Here is a 15,192-nt window from a genome sequence, read left to right as displayed (position 1 = left end):
AAAGTCTTAAAAGCATGTTAATATCCCAGTCCCCCCCACCCACCCCCAAAAAAATGGTTTTAAGTCAGTTATTTATAATTTTTGCTGTAGTGTGTCAGTAGGAAATATCAGTTTACTTTTCCAAACATTCTTTTTGCTATTAATTGTAATGATCCAGTGAGATTTGTGTAGGCACAAGGAGTCTGACAACAGCCGGTATGATCTGATCCCACCATCATCGAGTCCGTCTGTGATTACATGTTTAAGATGTAAACGTGTTTAAGATGTAAACGGGATGATTGCGCGACACTTACGTGAGACACTGTTGCCGTGTGTGCAAGTAGCAGAAACAACGAGGAATACCAGAGTAAACGTTGAAAACGTTTAATTTGAAAAGGTGTGAATGACGTTACAAAACATGAAAAATGATAAAATATAAGAGGAAAACAAGAGTGTCGCCAAATCAATTAAATAATCAAAACATAATCCCCATAACTATTTCACCCAAACCTCTAAATCTACCTATCAAAAGAAAAATGCAGAAACAAAACCTGAAATCTTCAGAAAGCAGAAAAAAAAATAAACTACGCTGTCTAAAAAAACTCAATAAATTCAATGCGTGGTGATCACTCTCCAACTAAATAACAGAAAACAATTCTAACTACCGTGGTCTTTAAAGATGGAACACACACACATCTCTTTGACCTAGCATTCACATAACACATTAAAGACTTCTATAATTCAATGTTAGGCTGCATAGATTAGGCCAGCCGGAACTGGGAACACTTCCTATAAATCCTGATGTACTCGTTACATCATGAGAAGAATGGTGTCTATGCTTATATTAGTCTCTCTGTTTATCCCGAGGTTTACCACAGCCCGCGGGATCCAGATCTGATGAAGGACCTGCGCCTGGACGCGACGACAGCGCAGTCCTGAAGTGTCAACTAGTCTCTCCCCTGTGAAGGCCTGTGGAAAAAAAAAATCATTTGACACAATCTGATTCCATATTGATTAAGTTGGGGCCTATCAGGTACAGTACATAAGAAAAAAAATATATATTTATTTGTAAGCTGCTTCTTTAAATCACACATAAGGAAGTTTATATACTGTGTTAACACACTTTTAAAGGAACACTCCTCCATTTAGTTAAAACAAACCTTTCCTACATTTAGACAGGTGGGCATACACATCTTTGTCTCAGTGCATGCATTGTTTTAGTTTGGCAGCGCTAGCCGCTAGCTTAGCTTAGCATAATTAAATGGAATCCTTTGTTGCCAGCTAGCATGTGATTTAAAAAAAAACAAAAGCTATATATATATAGCTGTTTGCAATTGTAATCTTTTTCTCTATGCGGATGATTCAGCCTTGGTGTTCTCCCATAAGGACAAAGAAGTTATTGAGAACCATTTAAGTGAGGAGTTAAAGAACATAAGTGAATGGCTGATAGAGAACAAATTGTCTTTGCATCTGGGGAAAACCGAATCTATTCTATTTGGTTCAAAAATAAAGTTGAGTAGAACTCCTGAGCTCAAAATTTCTGTGGGTGGCACCCAGATTGAAGCTAAAAATTGTGTAAAATATTTAGGCTGTGATTTGGATAGTTCTGTGAGTGGAGAAAGTATGGGTCAAAGGGTTATTATAAAAGTGAACCAAAGAATTAAATTCCTGGCACATAAGGCTCAGTTTCTAAATAAAGAAACTTTAAAAATGTTAGCTAATGCTTTAATTCAGCCACACTTCGATTATGCCTGTACTACATGGTACAGCAGCACCCCAAAGAGGATAAAAGTTCAACTTCAAATGGCACAGAATAAATTAGTCAGGTTGATTTTAAACCTCAACAATAGGAACCATGTTGGCTCTCTCGAACGTAATAAATTAAAATGGTTGACAATTGAAAACAGGGTGAGACAGTTGAAACTGAGATTGACACGAAAGATTTTGTATAGGAATGAGCCAAAGTATTTTAAAGATTATTTTAAGCTTATTAGGAATTCTCATAGCTATTCAACTAGAGGTAATGCCACTGACATAGTTCCTTGTAGATTTAAGAGCTGTTCTGGGCAAAACACCTTCTTGTACACGGCAGCAATGGAATGGAATAAACTCCCAGTTGAGATTAAGTTAAACCAGTCAGATCATTGTTTTAATAGTATTGTTTTAATATATATAATATATATATATATATATATATATATATATATATATATATATATATATATATATATATATATATATATATATATATATATATATATATATATATATATATATATATATATATATATATATAAGCAGTCGCAAAAGGATTCCCGACCAAGTATTGAGTGCATAACTGAACAATTATTTGAAGGTTGACTTTTTTTTGTATTAAAAACACTTTTCTTTTATTGGTCGGATGAAATATGCAAATTTTTTGAGATTTGGGGTTTTCATGAGCTGTATGCCAAAATCATCTAGCCTGGGAAAACCCAGACTACTTCCGGCGAATTTCAATTCTCTCTTCAGCAAAGAGTATAGAAGCCCAAGAGGCGAAACTCAATAGAACGCTCCATAGCAACAGTTGCCCCCATGACGTTACGGCGCGGCCGCCATTATGGACTGAAAACTGAAGGAAAACGCCGAAAAATAATGGGAGTCAATGGCACTGAAAAACTTAACATAACAAAAACTTAACATAACTTAATTTTTTCTGGCCGTCATATCTCAATATGAAAACAATTTAAAATACATTAATGAGGATGACCGACGTTAAATGACGTTAAATGACAGAAAATATACGTCTATGTGTTGGTTATGCATGGCCTAATTACCCTTAGGAAAATAGTATTTTGGGACAAAATATTACTATAGAAGTACTATAAGACTACTATAGAAATACTATAGCGGCTCTAGGATATTATAGAGGTATTACAGAACATAACATACTTCTGTGATTTTCTGTAATACCTCTATAATATTTTAAAGCTGCTACAGTATTTATATAGTAGTCTTATCGTACTTCTGTAGTATGTCCCAAATTACTATAGTATTCCTATAAGATTACTATAATATTTTGTCCCAAAATACTATAAGATTCCTATAGTACTTTTTAGTAAGGGTATGTCCCCCACCGAATCGGCTTCATTAGCCTACCACTTACGGTTTGCAAAGATAAAATTATAAAATTACTGCAAAACTTTAATCTATCAATATTTATGTTCTATTATGCATTTTCCTAGTTATATGACTAACAGAAATTCATGAAATAATATAGGCTAGGCTATAGGCAGACACACAGTAATAAGATATAAGTAATAAGATGTTTATTCAAATGTTGATTTTGAAATTAGTGAACATCACCATATATATGATTTGGAAAAATAAATAAATAAATAAAATTATAAATGAACATTTCTAAAGACAGTTAATATTTTACATAGAATATCACAAAAATATTAACTTGTTTTTTCAACATCTTCAGTGAAAGTGCACACAGTAAACGTTTCAATGGGAAGAACAAAAACAATCTATGAATGTCCTATTACAGGCGGAAAGGTACAAAAAAGATGTGCAATCTAGCAAGTGCACACATGAACTATAAACGCCTATTAAAATGGATTTTGCCATTGACTGGCGCTAACGATTTCAGCAGCTTTCAGTCCATAATGGCGGACGCGCCTCCGCAGCGCCATCTACAGACTGTTACCCATAACACAACAGAGTTTCGCCTCTTGGGCTTCTATACTCTTTTGCTGAGTCCCAATTCGCATACTATCCGTCCTAAATAGTATGCGAAACTAGAATTAGTACGTCCCAAATCGTAGCATGTTGAAATGAGTATTCCAAAGATACCCGGATGGTCTACTATTTCCGGTTAGAATTCGAAGTGCAGATCAATGCACACTCTAACGGCTAATATTGCCCACAACCCATTGCGTGCGGGAGGGAGGAGCTTTGCGGTGATGATGGTGATGTAAACCTGGCAGTCGGATGCAGCAACGGAGATGCGCCCTCAGTTTTTAAGTGTAAGAATTCAAATGTTTAACCCTAATTAAAGTTATATTTTATTGTCTCGTAATATTAATGGGTTTATGTTGTGCCAAAAAAGTACCGTGTTTATCTTGTAGGGTCCGACGAAGATACCGAGCGCCTCATTGCAGGCTACAAAACAATAAATAAAAAGGCTCTAGTAGCCTACAGTGTCATGCAAGTGTCTTTTTTATGTATTTCTGTTTCTGTCTGACTTATATGTTAACTTTATCAGTCCAACCAAAGAAACATGGTTACTACACTTTTACTATAGTAAAAGCATGGTTCATTTTCATCGGGGTATTTTTAAGGATTATACATAAGTATAAGATTAAGTATAAAATACGTTAAACAATAGTTACACTATAAACTTTAAATATTTTAACTCAGAAAATAAGTAGCGCTAGCTTTCGTTACACACATTTGCACATGAACGTCAGAACCAGCCGCCTCACAAACGACCTGCGTTTGGTTGATCTACGACGACGCCCTGCTTCACTCCTCAATTTGGTAAACACATTGTAAATGTATTGTGGAAAAAAAGATGGGAATAGTAAATAAAATTATATTGGATATATAAGAATGAATGGAATGTTAAATGTTTTGTTAACAGTCGCGGTGTGCGTAACTAGGCAACCACGTTCAAGTTCACGTTGCATGACGTCATCGAAGTATGTCCCAGAACGTGCATACTTTTTTGCTACACACTCAAAAGTATGTACTTTTTCATCACAAAAAAAGTACATACTTTTAGGTCGTAGTATAAGTAGGCGAATTGGGACTCAGCCTTTGTCTTCAGGATAGTCTGGAGAAGAGCCCATTCAAACTCATTACTGTGCCGCCGAAATCGCGGCACCAATCAGAAACGTTTGGGGAGGGATTTACATGATGACGACGGCGCAGCGACGTTGAAGGAGTTCTCACGCAGTGAAAAATACATTGCGGAGCAGAGAGGAGACTGACAACACGCTGACAGACAGGACAGAGCAGGCTACTTTTCGGTTACGTTTGATATTAAACATATTAAACAAAGTCTCAGCTTTCAAATTTTGTAATTTTTTAAAAGAAATTTAAACAATAAATACCGTTTTGTTGCTCTTTAATGTGCCGTGACAGATCGCTGTAGAGCATCAGTTAAAGCTGTTCTTGTGAACCGATCATCTCTTCCTTCTAGTTAATTTATAGCCTCAAATAAACATGAACAAACATAATGAAGGAATGTTGTTTTAACCACGGAAAGGCGTCAGTACACTCCGTTTTTCAAGTTCAAATCCTCCTATGTTAATCTACTCTCCTGACTGCTTTGTCGGACAAAATGGCGGATGGCGAAGTATGATTGGTCAGATCACCTGTCAATCAAGCTGAGCTACGTCGGTTGGTGACGCCCCTTTGGAAATGATTCGTCTACATAGCTTCCCCAGACCCTTCACTCAGTTTCAACTGAGAAGGGTCTGGTTTTAACCAGGCTAAAAATCATCAGTATTAAAACAATAAAAGACCTGAAATATTTCAGTTGGTGTGCAATGAATCTAAAATACATGAAAGTTTAATTTGTATCATTATATTACGGAAAATAATGAACTTTATCACAATATGCTAATTTTTTGAGAAGGACCTATATATATATATATATATATATATATATATATATATATATATATATATATATATATATATATGGTGTGGCGAGGAACGGGCAGAGAAGAACAAACTTTTTTTAGTTCATTCCTACTTCCATAGGAATTCATTGAAAGCGCTCGCTCTGCACCATTATCTATGTCAGTGCGGACAAACATATTTTTCTTTCGTTTTTAAGTTAGCAATTCAAAAGCCCCCAGCGGTGTCACACGTTGATTAACCGCTGGTAAAATATTCCTCACTGTCACATATCTAGTATATTTTTATATAGATACAATAGGCTAACCTGACTTTGAACACTATTTTGACTTATTACTTATGAATGACAATTTATTTTTTGGACAAAAAAAAACATTCTGGATGTTTTTAAACTTAAACAATTATTAAATTGAAAAAAAAAAGAATAAAATGGGTTTAGTTCTGATATTTGTATAATTTTATATAGAAATAAATGGTGTATAATTTTTAGTGTTTCCTTTTTTGACATTACTTTAATCCCTCGCCATTGCAAAACCGTTTGAGATATTTATTATCGGTTTACAATTAAGCCTCTTTAATGTATTTTCATCATGTTGAAAAAGTTTGGTGGGAATAAAATAAACCACTTAAGAGGAGTGGGTAAAAATTCAGAGGCTGATTTTGCAAAGAAATCCACATTCAAACCAAAATATCTGACTTCCTGTTGCTCGGAGCTAATTACTGTAAATTAGAAATTTGTCCGGCTCGATGAGACCAATATGTGTACTGATTTTTGTGACTGTACATAAAATTAACCCCCTCACTTTTGTCAAAAGCATTTAGAAAGTGACACACTTCCTGCTGCCAGTTGGTGGCGCTATAAATTTGACTCACAATAGTTACATACATGTGATCGGCCTCTTACCACGAACACTGCTGAAGTTTCATCAAGATCAGTTAATGTATGCAGAAGTTATAACACTTCATTTTTATCTTTTCTCGCCATAAATTCGTTTCCTCGCCACGGCCAAACCGTTCGAGATATCAAAAATCCGTCCGCAATTTAGCATCCTCAATGTCTTGACTTTATGCTGACCGAGTTTGGTGGCAATTGAAAGAACTGCCTAGGAGGATTATTTCAAATACCAGAGCAAGCGTTCTCCAAACAACCCATAATAGCTGACGGGGTTGGGCTGGCGTAAAACTTGACCAAGGGAAAGTTGTTTGGCCCGATGAGATCTGTACGTGTACTGAGTTTCATATTAATTCATGCAAGCGTGTTTGATCTATGGACCAAGTTTTCAGACCCTTTTCAAGGGTGAAACTAAGTTTTTGGGGCAGACCTGACCTGTTGAAAGAGATGGTATTCATCCCTCCTGGGATGGTGCTGCTCTTCTCTCTAGTAATATGGCTCATAGTCTTAGAGCTCAAACATGACAATCTGGGGCTCAGGTCAGGAAGCAGTCAGACTGGCTTAAGCGACCATCTGCTAGCTGTCTCACGTCACCCAGGTCAGATAAATCCAATCACATAGAGCCTCTTTCACCTATATATCATCATATAGAGACTGTGTCTATTCCCCGAATTAGGACATTAGGAAAAAAAAAACGTTTAAACTCATCTAAGGTAAAAATTTTATTGATGTTCAAAATATAAAAAACAGCTATAATACAGATGAGCAAATGATAAAGCTTGGGTTGCTGAATATTTGATCCCTTACTTCAAAAGCACTCATTGTTAATGATATGATTTCAGATTATAACCTAGATGTGCCGTGTTTGACAGAAACCTGGCAAAAACCAAACGATTACATTACTTTAAATTTACATTTATGCATTTGGCAGACACTTTTATCCATAACTTTCAAGGTACACATTTTACATTATTTCAGTTCTTGCTTTCCCTGGGAATCAAACCCATGACCTTGGCGTTGCTAGCGCCAACACTCTACTGTTTGAGGTACAGGAAAGCCTAAATGAGTCCACACCGCAAGATTACTGTTATACAGAATTAGTCAATTACAGGCCGATCTCGAATCTACCTTTTCAGTCAAAGATATTAGAAAATGCAGTATCCTCACAACTATGCTCCTTTTTAGAAAGAAATGATATCTGTGAGGATTTTCAGTCAGGATTTAGATCGTATCATAGTGCCGAAACAGCTCTCATTAGAGTCACAAATGATTTGCTCTTATCATCCGATCGTGGTTGTATCTCGCTATTAGTGTTACTCGATCTTAGTGCTGCGTTTGACACCATTGACCACAACATTCTTTTAAATAGACTTGAACATTATGTTGGCATTAGTGGAATTGCACTAGCATGGTTTAAATCATACTTATCTGACCGTTATCAGTTTGTAGCAGTAAATGAAGAGATGTCTTATTCACAAGTTCAGTATGGCGTACCACAAGGCTCAGTACTAGGACCGTTGCCAGAGTCCTGCACGGGTCCAATTTTGTAAACCCGCACCCGCAGTGCTTAAACCCGCATCTGACCCGTTTTCCGACAGCAGCATTAATTAAAATCCGCACCCGACCCGCTTAAAATAGAACCGATACCCGAACCGCACCCGAAATAAAATCAGTTTAGACTATCACATTATAGACACAATTACAAAAATGTTTATTGTCAGGTCATACATAAGTTATTACAGGACAATTAACATAAGGACAACTGCCGCCGAAGCTGTCAAAAGGCTGGAACATGAAGAACATGGCAAACGTTACCACAAAACATTATAAATATAATCTATTATTATGAAAATACCTGGCATGGCTTGAAAAACATGTAACTCAAATATCATTTCAATCATGTTTATTGTCTTCAAAACATCTTTATCTGCATGTTACGGCGCGATCTCTGATAGCTGTGTGTGTATCAGTGACGTCCTGGAATGTCATGTCACATGATTATGGCACTTCTTCATATGGACTATTCTTGTGCACAGGGCGGCGAGGGCGCCCTCAGGCTGCTGGTATGGATTGAAAACAGTATCAGAACACCAAACGCTCATAAAGATTACATCAACGCATTTAGGAATAAATTCAATAAATATTATTCCTGTCTATAGAAATATGATGTAAATCTATGAGAATCTATCAATATTTCTCCAAATCTGCCCATTTTTGAGCTAAAGCCCTGAGGGATGTTGTTTTGTGAATCGCTGTCATGACGACAGCACGGAGTTTTTTATGAATGAAAGCGGCTGACGCGCATAATTCATATCAAAGGTATCGACTCATTTATTCATTTCATAACTCCTGACACAAATTAAGACTTAACTGTCACTATGAGTTTCTCAGAATACAATAGTGGTCAAATACTGAAACTTGAGTATTATATCTTTTTAATAATGTACAGTTTGCCAAGGTATAACATTAAATCTGATAGTAATTTTGAATTAAATAAATAAAAAATGCTTCAGTGCGCCGGCGCACTGGCAACGGTTAACAGGTTAAATCTCCTCATTCTTTGTGCAAGTTTGCTCAGAATGACAGGGCCTGATAGCTCCTAATAGGGCCATTAGGGAGGGTCTTTGTCTTTCTCAGGTGTGAAAAGCCATACATATTAATGATGCGTTTACGCCTCTCGCATAAAGCTTTCTCACACAAAACACATCTTACAAATTTTAAAGGGATACTCCACTTTTTTTGGAAATAGGCTCATTTTACAACTCCCCCAGAATTAAACAGTTGAGTTTTACCGTTTTCGAATCCATTTAGCCGATCTCCGGGTCTGGGGGTCTCACTTTTAGCATAATGAATTGAACCGGACAAGACCATTAGCATCTCTCTCAAAAAATGAACAAAGAGTTTCGATATTTTTCCTACTTAAAACTTGACTCTTCTGTAGTTGGGTCAATGACGTGACGCCTAAATTTTCTGTCCGATTGCATTTTTTCAGGCAAAAATGGGTTTAAATGCATAAAAAGATACTGTATATTTATAATACCTCTCCCATGTATGTACTCACTTTAACTTTTAAAAAACCTTTACTTATTTGTTATTTTTTTTGTTATTTAAAGTGTCAAAACATCATGTGGTGCGACCGTCCGGCCATAACTTCTGTTTTGAAAACGTCTTTGAAATTACTCTGAATTTATTCAAATTTATTTTCTGCACTATTTGGCATGATTTCCAAAGTGTTTTGTAATCCTTTAAAAAAATTCAAAGCATTTGTATTTATATTTCCATCATAATATACAAACAAACTTTGTCCGATGATGTCCATTTTATGAAATATCATGTGGTGCGACCATCAAGGAACTACCATTTTGGGACTTATATGTTGAAAACTATTCAAACACAGGAAGTTACATCATAAACCAATTTACCAAGGACCCATGGAAGCAGCAAGCAGGTTTGTAATTCTCTCAAATTGGGAAAAAAATAAACCTTTGTAATGGTTGGTATGTAGTTGCCACATTTGGATGTCATGTGGTATGACAAATTGAATTTATCTTGGCATAGTTAAATAACAAGAGTTCAGTACATGGACATGACATACAGTGAGTCTCAAACACCATAGTTTTCCCTTTCTTATTTAAATCTCGTTTTTGAAAAACACCCCTGAAAAACAGGCGAATCTCCACATAACACCAACTGTGACGCAACAGTTGGGATCATTAATATGTACGCCTCTAAAAATTTGCATATGCCAGCCCATGCTCAGTGCCAGGCGGAACTGCGCAGCCGAATCATCAGAAGTTCTGCAGGTGAAGAAACAAGCAGGAGGAGGATCATAGGGAAAATGGCAGATCTATCTATAATCTGATACCGCTACAGTTTAATTCGAAGTTGTTAGTTGCTCTGCCCGTTTCACCACGGACTGTTTTTCTAACCTGGAACAATATCAAGCAGCCAGGCTTCCCTTGGCGTCTCAAACGGACGAAGGGGGCAATTTCAACTAACGTTATATTCCCGCAAGCGGTAAGTAGTGATTTTATTAACAATAATTTACACTGTGTTATCTAGATCCAGCGCGATATTGTTTTTTCCTCGAGAGACATCGTGGCTTGCAAACGAGCGAACGAAGCATGGCAGTTGCTCAGTGTTTGGATGTACAAATGAACACAAAAATATTTTTTTAGTTCCTTCATCCGAGCCTCTGGAGAACAGTGGGTTATGTGAATTTCTGATGTGTAATTGTTCAAGTTCAGACAGATAATCTTTCTCTCAAAGTCGTTCAACACTGTTTATGCATCAGTAGATCGCGTTGCAGTGATAAGATCTTCATTCTCGCGATCAACAGGCTGTCATCTGCTCAATGCTGGAATAGATCTAAATACTTAAACTTCTCATGATTCGTTAATTCCGATAGCTGTAATAGTAAAAACGTATAAATGCTGTAATAGTAAAAGTTTTCCAGATAGCTCTACATTTAATGCCAGATATTTCATATGCAAGCATGTCAGCCAATCACAGCAGTGGGCAACAACACTGAAGTCTCACAGCAGACACGCCCCTTCAAACAGAGTGTTTAATCCAGGGAATGAAATCAGGCTAGGAAATATGCCTTTTATTTCTAAATTATAACAAATTTTGATCTAAAAAACATACTAACATTATAAGGGCACCCCAGGAAACATTATAAAATAATAAAATAATCCATTCTACGGCACCTTTAAAGTTATTTCTACAAATATATATCTTTATTATAAAATTCATAGTGACCTTTTTTGGCAAGCTAGCTTGTTTTGTTTAGGTGGCCAATTCTGTGCCTGTAAATTATGACTGAATTTGAAAATATCATGTGGTGCGACCAAATATCATGTGGTGCGACCACTGCAGATTGTTTTCCATGATAGATATATGTCCAAGATTGGCAGTTTTATGCTTTTATATTCACTTGACGGTTTATATAAAAAAAGTACTTTACTTTAGTATCATTTGGAACAGATTTTTATGCAATTTGGGGTCTTTTTTATAGATTTCAGACAGTTTGTGTTTACTCTTTGTACAATATGAGAAAAATGCAACAAAAAAAAATTAGAGCATGTAATTTCAGTTTAGTAATAATGCATTTATTAGTAGTGTATTTATTATTGTCTATTTATTTATTTAAAACTATTTTAATCTATTTTACCAGATGCCACCGCCAAGCGAAAAAATTCTGACCCTGCAACAAGAGCAGAGTACCTTGATAGGAGAAGAGTGAAATATTATTACAGTTTAAAAATATTTTTTCTATGTGAATATATAGTAAACTGTAATTTATTCCTATGATCAAAGCTGAATTTTCAGCATCGTTACTCCAGTTTTCAGTGTCACATGATCCTTCAGAAATAATTCTAATATGTAACCCTAAACCACAAAACCACTCAATGGGTCAATGTCACATGGGTAATTTTTTTAAATTGAGATTTATACATCATATGAAAGCTGAATAAATAAGCTTTCCATTGATGTATGATTTGTTAAGATAGAACAATATTTGGCCGATACAACTGAAAATCAGTAATCTGAGGGTGCTACAAAATCAAAACATTGAGAAAATCGCCTTTAAAGTTGTCCATTTATGTTTGCAATATTGCTATATTCACTCACAAAAATAAATGTTTATAAATTTATGGTAGGACATTTACAAAATATAAAACATGATCTTTATTTAATATCCTAATGATTTTTTGGAATAAAAGATAATTTTGACCCATACAATGTATTGTTGGCTATTGCCACGAATACCCTGTGCGACTTGTGACTGGTTTTGTGATCCAGGGTCACTAATGATTTGCTGCTCAAGAAACATTTCTGATTATTATCAATGTTCATATTTTTTTTGGAAACTGTGATACATTTTATATGTCAGGATTATTTGATGAACATAAAGTTCAAAAGAACAGCATTTATTTGAAATAGAATCTTTCGGAACATTATAGCCTGCGCCTGAATGTGAAACTGAATGTGTAAACTGAAAACTATTGACTCCAAATGTTACCTGTATACAATACTTTTATGAAATAATTTATATCTATAACATTATTATTTGTTAGAAAGAAATTCTAAGTCAAGTTAAATTGGTGCACTTGTGTTTGTGAAGTGATTTTTTTTTATAAAAGTGAGTTTATAAAATGTTTATGTTCAGGAAAATTCTGTGAAATGTTTATAAAACCAGGTTTAAATAAAAAAATTTGTATAAAATGGATTGTTCATTGATCTCTTTAAATAGATTTTTAACTATATAAGGTTTTCGTGTAATTTGGAGCGACCACTTATGTGGTGCGACCAATAAAAGCTATCCCTGTATTAAATTTAAAATAAAATATCTTATTTCTGTGGCTGAAATATGAATCACTGATACAATATGCTTTAGTAAATTATATTTTTAAAACATTTCAATCCGTTTTATGCGATTAACAGGAAAAATAAGTCTGTTAACTGCATTTTAGAAGGCGACTGAAATTGCAGAACAAAAATATGAGATCATTATATACAAAAACTTAAAAGAAATTCAAATACTCTGTTTTTAAACACTTTAATTACCGAGAACATGTAAAAAAAATACATTTATGTTTAGGAAATTAATTAATTTTAAGATAAATCACGGTCGCCCCACATGACATTTTTTAAGCCTATGGACAATTCATCTAGATGAAAAAACACTAAAATCACTTAATTTAAATTTTTTATTTGAATTTATATGTACACAACATTCTTAATGATTGAACAATTGCAATATATATTGTTAATTTTCGTATTTTAAAATTGGCCTGTTGAAAATCCTTATACGTCATTGACCCAGTTACATCTTGTACTAAAACCGACGGAAAATGAAAAGTTGCGATTTTCTAAGCTGATATGGCTAGTAACTATACTCTCATTCAGGGTGGGAATTATGTCATTTTAGGGGCAAGGCCATTTGGCCTCCACCTTTTCTTTTTTTCCGTATGACGCCACGTATGAAGCGTTGTGACGTAGAACGAACGTTGAGTTTTGATTGCTCTGCTCTCTGACTGCGGTTATACGTCACGACGCTTCCTGCGTAGCGTTCTACGTCATGCGCCAGCATCTATCTCCATGAACGCGCGCCGACCGCCACCGGAAGCTAGTTATTTTCGTTTATAAAGTTTTAAATATGTATATTTTTATGACAAAACCGCACGGATTACCCTCAGAAGCCCTTCGTTTATCCCCCTGGAGCCGGATGGATTACTTTTGTGAAGGATACATGTACATTTTCGAACTTCAATGAGGTGAGCCCCATAGTTTCACATTATAACCACTGAAAGATCTAAGACATTTTCTAAAATAACTGAAAATGTGTTCGTCTGAAAAAAGATTGACATATGCATCTCGAACGGCTTGAAGGCGAGTAAATCATGGCTTAAATATCATTTTTGGGCGAACTTTTCCTTTAAATAGAAAAAGAACAGCATTTTGTTTTTCACTTAGGCTAGTTTAAGTATATTAGCATGTTTTGTAGTATTATATTTTTTTGTTAATTGAAAATTTTCTATGCTCAATTACTTTGCGATTATTTCTTCCCAAAAAGTACGAGTGGATTTGGAAAAGCAGGCTGGGGACTTTCATTTTTTTGTTGTTGTCTGTAACTATTTAACAGACGTGACATAGCCTACAAACAAGGTCTTGCAAAGACTGCAATACAATATTTGTTCCTCCATCATGAAAAAAAAATGCGAGGGACAGAATCGTTACCTTGTTTCAGCAACGCTAAAAGGAAGCGATCCCAAACTTTAGACATTATCTGCCGTTTATGGACATCTTTACTCTCCGCCATCGGGCCAAATAAATTCAAAATGTATCACGGGCTATGGTGTGCTTCCTGAACACTGAACAACGGTTCGTGTGAAACAATCAGATCCCCGCTCGCTGTAATTCAAAGCAAGCCCACTATGCCGCACTGGCGCTTTATACATGGAACTTGGACAGGGCCAGGGCACACAGGCCACTGTGGCCGTACGATGATTTTTTTTTTTCCACGGGGCATGAAGGCCAAAGTGTAGGGCAACGGCGGCCATGGCCGCGGTATAATTCCCACCCTGCTCTCATTCCTGCGTAATAATCAAGAAACTTTGCTGCAGTACCATGAGTGAAGCAGGCGTAATGATATGACGCAGCACCTGATAATAGTCCCCAGCTCAGTAGCCTATTATCAGGCGCTGCGTCATATCATTACGCCTGCTTCACTCATGGTACTGCAACAAAGTTTCTTGATTATTACGCAGGAATGAGAGTATACTTCCTAGCAATATCAGCCTACAAAATCGCAAGTTTTCATTCGAAACTCTTTATTCATTTTTTTGAGAGATGCTAATGGTCTTGTCCGGTTCAATTCATTATGCTAAGCTATGCTAAAAGTGGTACCGCCAGACCTGGAGATTGGCTGAATGGATTCGAAAACGGTAAAACTCAACTGTTTAACTCTGGGGGAGTTGTAAACTGAGCCTATTTCCAAAAAAAATACATTTAAAGATTTAAAGTATCCCTTTAAATCAATGTATTGTCTTCTCTGAATGAGCAGTCAGGATGATTTTCACATAGTTTTGGAGCAAATATTTTAGGCTATGTGATACAATTTTCAAAAGTATTGTGAAGAAATAATCAGTATGGGTTTCATGACCTTATTTCAGTGACATTTTTTT

The 15,192-nt window shown here is 35.7% G+C and overlaps 1 protein-coding gene across 6 annotated transcripts in view; it reads right to left on the bottom strand.

Annotated features, from left to right (window-relative positions):
• LOC308700393 (uncharacterized protein) overlaps positions 1 to 15,192 on the bottom strand; it is a 48,823-nt gene that overhangs the window by 10,684 nt on the left and 22,947 nt on the right. For 2 of the 6 annotated variants that reach the window (XM_081382002.1, XM_081382005.1), the window contains one exon: positions 349 to 948. The exons of 2 other annotated variants lie outside the window; for them this stretch is intronic. In XM_081382002.1, coding sequence (XP_081238128.1) covers positions 927 to 948 — 22 coding nt within the window. In that variant the 3' untranslated portion in view covers positions 349 to 926. Of the gene's footprint in view, positions 1 to 348; positions 949 to 8,190; positions 8,563 to 15,192 lie in introns of those variants that run through there. 2 more of the 6 variants (XM_081382004.1, XM_081382001.1) reach the window with 2 other exon arrangements.

Source organism: Scardinius erythrophthalmus, assembly GCF_964197995.2.
Source record: "Scardinius erythrophthalmus genome assembly, chromosome: 1".
Lineage (NCBI taxonomy): Eukaryota > Metazoa > Chordata > Actinopteri > Cypriniformes > Leuciscidae > Scardinius > Scardinius erythrophthalmus.
The sequence above is the reverse complement of the archived record's forward strand: the minus strand, read 5'-3'. Positions and strand labels throughout refer to the sequence as shown.